Genomic DNA, 10,224 nt, shown 5'->3' with positions numbered 1-10,224 from the left:
AGCATCTGCAGTTCCTGCTATCTCATATCCAAACCACCCCTCTTATCTACCTCCTTGACCTGACGCAGCCTGTCCATCTTCTCTCCCAACTCTCCAACCCACCCATCCATCCCACTGACCAATCCCCACCTGCACTTACTTATCACCAGCCCACCTACCTTCCCCAGGCCCACCCCCTCTTTTCCTCTGTTTATTTCCCAGCTCCCACCCCCCTCTCCATCTCTGAAGAAGGGTCCTGACCCGCAACGTCAACTTTCCTGCTCCTCTGATGCTGCCTGGCCTGCTGTGTTCCCCCAGCTTCACACTGTGTTATCTCGGACTTCAGCACCTGCAGTTCTTGCTATCTCTCGTCATTGCTTTATACCCCTTTCGCGAGTATTAATATTTAAATTCAATTAGGTGACATTCAAATGTCGGAAACATGAAATGGCAAATAAAACAGGAGACAGCTCTTGATTTAAATGCGAACACTGGAACATTCAGCTAAATCCACGAGAAATAAAAGCTAGCAGCGTAAAACTAGAAATTCAATTAACCATGAAGTTATTTTTGTCAATCATGTCGGAGCTTCTGGGAAAGAAGATGGTCTCCATGGAGATAGGGGTGCTGGTCACTGGATGCGCGGAAAGCGATTGACCTACCTGTCAGAGACCTGCTCCTCCGTGAGTTTCTTGTCGCTCTGTAAGAGAATGGAGATGTAATGCCGGATCAGGCCCACAAAGAAAGTGATGAAGACGATGGGCAACACAACCCAGAGCCTGATGTTAGAGTCCAACAGCAACTCGGGCTCCGCCATCTTCCGCCGGAAATGACGCTCTCACTCACCCACCTACACGTTCGCACGTATTACGTCCAACGTGCTGACGTTCTTCTCCACCCACACCCCCTCCTTGCATTCAGATTGATTTGATATAGAAGAGAAATAAGCTATGGGGGTGTATTGTGGAGGTACAGTGGCAGTGTCCCTATCTTTGCACCAGGCAGGCCTAGGTTCAAGTTCAACCTGCTTCAGAGGTGTGTTATCAACTGTCTTAACATCTGTTACACACAGTAGGATGGGAACAACAATTGGCCCATTTGTTAACACATATTTTGTGTCGTTGGATGAAAAGTTGGAAAGTACACCACCCGCATTTTGTGAGAAGAAGCAGAGAGATAAAGGCAAATACCCCAGTACATACTGTCTTTGTTTCTGAAATAAACACACGATCCTGCTGAAACTCGAAAAGTCTGGCAACATTTGTGAAGAGAGAAAGAGTCTTCAGAACGAACAACAAGCAGTTCTGAAGAAGTCATACTGGACTCAAAACATTGACTCCGATTCTGCCTCCACAGATGTGGCCAGATTGACTGAGTTTCTCCAGCATTCTCTGTTTATTTCAAAAATAGACACCGTACATTGAGTTTATAATCCATGAGATTCCTCTCATTCCATCTTTCACAGTTCAGTCTTTAATTCTAGCCCTTGGACCAATGGATCATTTATCATGAGATAACAAGGTGTAGAGCTGGATGAACACAGCAGGCCAGTACTGCAATTAATTTTTAAATCTTTTCTCTTATGGTGGTAAAATATTAGGATTATCACCCGACCAGCCGAGACGTCAAAATTTAAAGCTTTAACACGGAGTTCCGAACCTCTGAAGATTAGTTGCTTTTTCAAACACATGAAATATCCGTTACGGGTTGGTGGGGATACTTAAAGTAAATTGCAGATGCTGCAAAACTGAAATGAAACCCGATAGCAAAAGTTCTGATTCAAAAGTTGCGAATGGAATGCCTGGATCTGAAAGATTAACTGTGCTTCGCTCTTCTGCCAAAATCTGCTGAATATATCTTGCATTGTCTGGCTTTAAATCTGCAATGAAATGTTGGTGCTAACACGAAGCCTCCAATATGCCAGGCTTCCAGAATCTGCGATATTTTGCTTTTATTTCACCTAAAATACCACCTTGTCTGTTCGTGCTACAGATGCCTCCTGAACGTTTCCAACATCTTGAAATTTTCTTTGAAAAACTTAATGCAGTCTAAATCCCAGTGAATGACCACTACCAAACAAAACAGAAAGATGGGGATGCTGGAAAAGTAGGTCGGAAACGTGAAAGCCGTTTCCTGACCTGGCAAAGTTTTGCAGTATTTTCTGTTTGACAATCACAATGAGTTTATCAGAGGAAGGACTACAAATCCCGTGATGCTTTCCTGCCGGCCGCGCAGGGAGACGCGTGCGTACTGAGAGCGGGGACGGCATACGGATGTGACGCACGCGCAGTGACTAGTCTCCAGTGGCGGGCTGAATGAGTGAAGTGAAGTAGGTGGAGGGAGGCTTCATTTTTACACCATGCTGGCCAAAAGAAGACTGTCCAAGTCTGCCGATGAGGCCAATGCTAAAGATTTATCAAGTAACCCGATCCATAAACTTACTTTTGAACTTTTCCTTCGCTTTGTTTCTCACACAATGGGTAAAAAGGCTTGCATCTTTCAGGGGTAGGAGCAAATAACTGCAGTTGCTGGAATCTGTACTGAGAACAAATGCTGGAGATCACAGCAGGTCAGGCAGCATCCATGGAGAGTCAGCAAGCTAACGTTTCGAGTCTAGATGACTCTTCACAAGAGCTGAAGTGAAGTGTGGAGGGGACAGCATATTATGCTGTAGTTTGGGGAGGTGGAGTTGGGGGTTAGTGGGTGTAGGGTGCTGGTGTAGAAAAGATGTCGATAGTTCAGATTAAGTGATCGGAATACGACTTGACAGAGTAGATGTGAAAAGGTTGTTTTCCCTTGTGGAGGAGTCTAGGACCAGGGGGCATAATCTCAGAGTAAGGGGTTACATATTGAAGGCAAAGGTGAGGACGAATTTATTCTCTCAGAGGGAAGTGAATTTGTTGATTTTTTTTTCTCTTTGACCGCAGAGGGCTGTCAAGGCTGGTTTGTTAAGTACGGCAGGCCCTGTATTCTGAATGGGTTCTGTACGCATGCAGGATAAAATAAAAGTGAGTTGAAAATACGAGGAAACATTTGCATGTTGGAATTAAAGCTAAAGTTAATATTAATCCATCCCTGTAGGGGATCATGCTTGCAAGTACAAGAGTTTGTAAGAGTCTCTAGATGTGAGGCTGGAAAAGCACAGCAGGTCAGACAGCGTCAGAGGAGCAGCAAAGTCAACGTTTCAGGACGTTTCAGGTCAATAAAGGGTTAGAGGAAAAGGCAGGAATCTGGAGTTGGGAATTATCATATCAACCATGATCTCATTGAATAGTGGAGTAGATTAGATGGGCTGAATAGCAACTTCTGCTCCTGTGTCTTATGGTTTTAAATAACACTTTTTGCCACTACTGGACTCCTCAAAGTGCATTACAGCCAGTGGAGTACTTTACTGAAGTGCAGAAATGCAGGCGCCAGTTTGTGCACAGCAAGCTGCCACAGAAATGAGATAATGACCATATAAAAAATTGTTTTGTCGACTGAAGGATAAATATCGGCCAGTGCACCAGGGATAACTCTCTTACTGTTTATTGAAATAGCGCCATGAGATCTTTTACAGCCATGTAAGCAAGCAGATAGGTTTCCAGTTTAAGTGCACATCTGCAAGACAGCACTTCTGACTGAGCAGCGATCCCTCAGGACTGCAGTAGAGTGTCATGCTTGATTTTTGTACTCAGGCCGTATGGTGGGATTTGACCTGAAATCATCTGAGTTATTTGTAAGCTTCATGGCCTACACAATTCTCTGTCTGAGGGAGATGATGGTGTAATGTTAATGTTACAGGTCTAGTAACAATGCTCTGGTGACAGAGGTTCAAATTTAACAACGGTAACTGGTGGAATTTAGCTAATTCAGTTAATCCATCTGGAATTAAAAGCTTATCTCGGTAATGGTGACCATGAAAACTGATGTCAATTGTCATTTTGAAAAAACGCTGGTCTGTGACTCTTGAATTGTTGACTCTTAACTGCCCTCTGAATTAACTGATCTAGCCACATGATTCAGAAGTAATTGGAGATGGGCAACAAATGCTGGAAAGGAATATCTCCCACAGTATTAACTGTTGTGATCATTTGAAATTTGGCATTCTTGGGTTTGTCCTAATGACAAAATGCTTTGGCAGTGCATCATCCTTTTCAGCAGCATTCATCTTTTTGCATGCCAGTGTTACAGAAATATCAAGGTCTGGTGTGCTTGAATGTTGCTATTTGCACTTGTTTCACAATGACCATAATGTTGCCTTTTATACCATCGCTCCTAAAACAGATTACTGACTAATGTTGGTGCTGTGGTCAGTCTCCCAAGTGAAATTTTTAACCTTGTGATGTTGACTGGTGTCAGCAATCTATTTGTTCATGTGAGATATCATTATAACCACTTTAATCCTGGACTCTATCTTGCTTAACCAGGCTAGCCATTTGGCTAAGCAATGATGAAATTCTTTATAAGCTGTCTTGATCCATTTCCTTTTCTGCTGATTAGGTGGAGAAACTTACCTTGTTGGAGTCAATAAAGGGGCCGTTTATTTTCTCTTGCTATTTGCGCATAATTATTGCTGTTCTCCAAGATTTTATAACTGCCGTTTAAAATTAAGAAAAGACAGGTTTCTGACATTTGTCGGTGTCAGAGATTGCAATTCCTAAACTTTTCATATCTTGGTGGAACTAGTGCTGTTATATTTGAGTGCTTGATGCTAACACTGGACAGCAAAAACAGAAAAGCACCCTTTGCAATGGCATTACCTAACAAAAAAGGAATCGTTGTAGTGCAGAAATATTGCCCAACCCTCATCAGTTTTTGTGAAACAGAAAACTGACGGATGTTTGAACTGGGCACGAACAAAGTTTTGGATACCAGTGTCTCTGCATTCAGATTATAAATTGATGCTGAAGAGCGTGTCTGTGTGTGTGTCTCTGAGTGTGTGTGTGTGTGTAAACAAAGTCATTAACTTACTAAGAAATTGTAAAGGTACAGTCATTGTTTAATAAAGGGATTATTTTTGTACTGTTTTTACCCAGAGGCAAAGAAGAGCAAAATTGGTGGGAGAAAACGAACTACATCTGTTCAGGAAGGACAGGTGGATGATGACACCATATTTGTTCAGTTGCTAAAATCAGCTGGAATGATTCTGAAACATGGAAACCAACCAAATAAACTAAGTATGTTGTTGAAAAGGGACTACTAGAAACCTTATTTTATGTTTAATTTTTGTTGCTGTTGTTAGTTCACCCTAAGGAGGATTGATTAATGGAGTACCAACAAGCAATAGTGACATCTGAACTTCAGGTGATTGAGGTACAGCAGAATATTTAATAGCTATGAGTGGATGTTGGAAGGGATTGGTGACAGGTGGTAGGAAATTGCAAAAAGTAACTGCCAAAAGTAAAATGTTGACTGTACTCAATCTGCATGAAAATTTGCACAACTCAAAGCGTAGTGTCTAATGTTGATGTGATTCTTCAGCACTTAAAACAATCCCAAGTATGCCAAGGATTACAAAATATCCAAATTATAATTGTCAGTTGGATTCGCAGTGTAGCTCACTCACATTTATGAGACATTACACATATTCATCTGCAGGCCTGGTCCACAGCAGGCAAAAGGAATTTGTCCAAGAATTGCACCCTCACAATTAAAACTAAATCTTGGGTACATTGTTCCTTGCTGCATTCCTCTATGGCAGTCATACATTTGGAGTTGAAATGTCTTCTTTTGAATTTAAACAAAGCTTTGGGGCTAGTGTTCTCCTGTGCATTAATGCTGCCAACCCCTCAATGAATCAGAGTCAACTTACCAACTAATCAGCATGCCTTACCTCATGTAGCATAAATTATTTGAAAGTTGGTATTCTTGTGCCTGTCCTGATGAGTGGAAAACAAAGAGCCCTAATAGTAAGTTCATTTTCAGCAATATTCTAGTTTTTGTGTTACCAAGCAACTCTTTAAAAATTCCTTTGCAGGTTTTAGATAGCTTGTAGGTACTCACCATGAAGAATTTGGTTGAAATGTATTAAGTGATGTTATATTTCTTGATGTTATTACAAAGATACTATTTTGATCTGCTTATTTTAAATTTTCATTACAAACTGTGGAAATTTCCCACTGAATGTATACAAAATAATTAACTGATTGAGATTGTCTTTGTCTTTTCTATTCCATGAGACTTTTATGAATATCCTTGCTCAGCACTCAACCAGTTTTATGTTAGTCAACCCCAATTCTGACCATACTAATTTTTCTTGTGCATGCTGCCATTGGGGTCAAGGTCTGATGATGTTTTTAATCCAGAAGTGGCTATACTAAGAACAATTCTACTCAAATAAATCAAATCCAGTAAAATAATTTTGGTACTTAGTCAGACTAGGCAGGATCCAAAGCTAAATAAAAATCCTTTTGTTTATGTTAAATCATTAAAGGCGTATTTCATTTAATTTTTAGAGAATTCAGATCAATTCTTTAGTTTGACAATTCAGGTTGACTGCCTGTCTGATGAGTTGTAGCTGTGGAGCAGAGTCACCAAGCGTAAAAGGGTGGTAAAATAAATTGGAAGTAATTGTTGGACCTAAAATAATGTACAAGAATTTGTGCTCTGTCAAATTCTGTGAGCATTCAAAAATAGTCCTTAATTTATTTTATTCTGATCTTTTAATTGTTGTAGGTTTGGACCAAGCAGTTTTTCAAAAGAAGCTTTGTCAAGCTTTACGGAAGCATCCACGTTATCCTAACGTAAATCTATCTTACTTCAAAGTATTATCTTGTTGTAATTGCTTGCATATGTGCTATAATCTGTTGGGAATGTTAATTGGTCAGTGATATTTTTAAGGCATTATGTTCACACCAATCCATAAATTAATTCTAATGCATGTTTAGATTTTCTGACCGGTTGGTTACATGTAGTCTCATTGGGCAAGTCCTTTACCTGATGAACACTACATCAAATTGGCCAGAAGATTTGTGATTCAGCCCGTGATCTGTGGCGAGTTGTTTGATATCAGCTCAAAAGTGTTTCACTTAGGTGTGACTCCAAAGGAGTTTGTGTTTTCCTGGTGCTAGCGTCAAAAATGTCATGGAACGACTGCAAGATATTCTTTTCAGGAGGGTAAATATACAGAGATTGAGGTCCACATTGATACTAACGACATGCATATGAAAGGGAAATGTGGCCTTGTAATTGGTATTTAGGGAGCTACTTGGAAAATTAGCATGCAGGAAAGTATGTAAAGTATGAAGCTCCAAATTACTCCCAGGGCCACATGCAAGTAAGTACAGAAATAGGAATATAAGTCAGATAAATGCATTGATGGAAAGATAGTGCAAGAGTGAGTGCTTTACATTGGTGGGACATTTGGACTGGCTTTGGGGAAGATGGCACCTGTGACCCAGCATCCGAACAGAACTGGGACTGATACCTTGCAGAGTATCTTGCTAGTGCTATTTGGGAGGGTTTAAACTAACTAAACAGTGGTGTAGGAACCAGGAGAAAATACTAAAAAGTATTTCCAGGGTGCACAAATTGTTGGGAGAAGCAGAACATACTAAAGCAGAAAATAGTTTATAGTTGGAGTAAGGAAGAGACTAATAAGTCAAAATCAGGCTACGGCATGTATGTGAATGCATGGAGTGAATTAATAAAATCAGGGAGTTATAGGCACACTTTCCCTTGTGGGATTAAGATGTTGTAGGAGACCTGGCTGAAGGAAAGGCAAGTCTGGTTGTTAAATACTCCTGGTTACAAGATGTTCAGAAAAGAAAAGAAAGGGAAAAAAGGAGATGCGTGGCATTTTTGATTAAGGATGCATTACAGAACCGGAAGAAGAGAATGTTCAAGGACAGAAACAATCTGAAACAATTTATCTGCTCTAAAGAATAAGGAGGATGCAATTATAGTGTTCAGTTTATGGGCGACCGACTAGTGAGAAAGATATAGGGGAACAAATTTGCAAGGAAGTTACAGAGAAGTGTAAATATCATAGTAGTTGTAATAAGGGACTTTAATTACCTGCAGATATACTGGGGAATCGTAAAGAGCAGCAAGGGACTGGCATTTCTGGATTGCTCCCGAACACCATGTTACTTCTAAGCTCAGATGTCTCGCGCTTGCTGATCAGCATTCAACCATTGATTGTCACATGTAGAAGTTGCTGCTACGCACGGACCTCAGAGGGCCATGCATTAGACATCACATAGTTCAGGAGAATTTCCTACATCAGTATGTAATCTGACTGATAAGAAAGGAGGCACTGATAGGCCTATTTCTTGGGAATGTGGTGGGAAAAATAGATCAAGTGACAGTGGGGGATAATTTAGGGGACAATTTAGGAGACAATGATTGTTGTATCATAGGGATTAGAATGACAATGGAAAATGACGTGTCAATCCAGGGTAAGAATGATCAGTGGTGAGCCATCTTGAACTGGGCAAGAACAGACCTGGGCCAGATAGACTGGAATGTAAAGCTGGCAAGAAAAACAGCTGAATAATGGGCTACCTTCCAAGGGAATATGATTCGGGCACAGTCAAGGCATCAACAGGGAAAGATAGGGCAGACAACCCTACCCCTGGATAAAAAAGGAGACAGAAATTAAGTTAAAGAAGAAAAAGTGTGCTTATGACAGAATTCAGGTAGTAATTGCAATTGGGGATCAAGCTAAATATAAAGTTTCAGAAGCTGACTGAAAAGCAAATATGAGCAGCAAAGAGGGGTTATGATAAATGATTGATAGCTAGCATAAAGTAAAATTCCAAAATCTTGTATAAGCGCATAAAAAGGTGGTAAAATGAGGAGCAGTGCCGATTAGGGACCATGAAGGGTATTTACACATAGAGGCAGGAGACATGGCTGAGGTACCAAATGAATTGTCTTTACCTATGAGGCTTCAGGCCATGCTGACAGGAGGAATCTCAGTCATTAAAAGGGTTCAAAATTGATAAGGAGGACGTATTGGATAAACTGGTGTTATTAAAATTGATAAGGCTCTGGGATTGGATGTGATATATCCAAGATATTAAAGGAAGTGTGACTGGAAATTGTGGAGACAGTGGCAATAATCTTTCATTCTTCCCTGGAATCAGGGATGGTCCCAGAGTACTGGAGACTTGCAAACATTACACCCTTTCTAAAAAAAGGTTTTAATGATAGTTCCAGCAAGTAAAGATCAATTAGTTTAACTATGATGGTGGGGAAATTTCTAGAAACAATTATTTGCCAGAAAGTTCATAGTTACACAGAAAAATGTGGGTTGATTCAGAAGAGTCAACCGGATTTGTTAAGGGAAAATCTCAGTCTAACTAACTTGCTGGAGTTTGTTGAAAAGATAATAGTGAGGGTTTCTGAGGGCAAGGTTGTTGACTTGGTGTACATAGTATTCCAAAAGTCATTTGATACAGTGCCACACAACAGACTGGTAAGGAACTTCATAGGCCATAGAGTAAAAGTTGAAACAGCAGTTTGGATACAAAACCAAAGTTGCTGGAAAAGCCCAGCAGGTCAGGCAGCATCTGTGAAGGAAAAAAACAGAGTTAACACTTGGGTCTGGAAGGGTCACTGGACCTGAAACGTTAACTCTGTTTTTTTCCTTCACAGATACTGCCAGACCTGCTGGGCCTTTCCAGCAACTTTGGTTCCGTTCCTGATTTACAGCATCCGCAGTTCTTTCGGTTTTTAGTTTGGATACAACATTTGCTGAGGGATAGAGAACACACATAGTATATAAAGATATAGATTATTTAGATATTGGTATGCAGAGACAGTTTCAAAATTTATGGATGACACAAAACGTGGGATCATTGTTAACAGTGAGAAGGATATTGACAAATTTATGGAGTGTGTTAATAGATGGCAGGTAAAATTCAGTGCAGAAGAGTGTGAGGTGACAGATTTTGACACAAAGAACATAGACAGATGGTATCTAATAAACTGTGCTAGTATAAAGATTTTGCAGGATCAGAGAGCCCCTAGATGTCTATAAACATAAATCTTTATACGTAGCAGAACATATGAGAGATCTGTTTGAAAAAGAACCCAATATCCTGGGCTTCATTAATAGGGACATAGAGTACAAGAGTGAGAAAAGTTATGGTGAATTTAAAAAAAAAAGCATTGGTTATACCTCAGAGATAGTAGGAACTGCAGATGCTGGAGAATCTGAGATAACAAGGTGTAGAGCTAGATGAACACAGCAGGCCAAGCAGCATCAGAGGAGCAGGAAGGCTGGCGTTTCGGGCCTAGACCCTTCTTCAGAAATTT

General features: G+C 40.5%; 1 protein-coding gene across 1 annotated transcript; it reads left to right on the top strand.

The window, feature by feature from the left end:
- Window positions 1-2,281: 2,281 nt before the first annotated feature.
- Window positions 2,282-6,704, top strand: LOC125482131 (Fanconi anemia group D2 protein-like; the record flags this gene model as incomplete). Its single annotated transcript, XM_048594128.1, has 3 exons — window positions 2,282-2,399; window positions 4,998-5,138; window positions 6,637-6,704. Coding segments are annotated over exons 1-3 (270 nt in total), but the record flags the coding sequence as incomplete, so codon positions are not given.
- Window positions 6,705-10,224: the final 3,520 nt, after the last annotated feature.

Source organism: Rhincodon typus, unplaced genomic scaffold (assembly GCF_021869965.1).
Source record: "Rhincodon typus isolate 14 unplaced genomic scaffold, sRhiTyp1.1 hic_rhity00006190, whole genome shotgun sequence".
In the NCBI taxonomy this organism is placed as follows: Eukaryota; Metazoa; Chordata; class Chondrichthyes; order Orectolobiformes; family Rhincodontidae; genus Rhincodon; species Rhincodon typus.
Note: the sequence above shows the minus strand (reverse complement) of the source record. Positions and strands in the feature narration are given on the sequence as shown.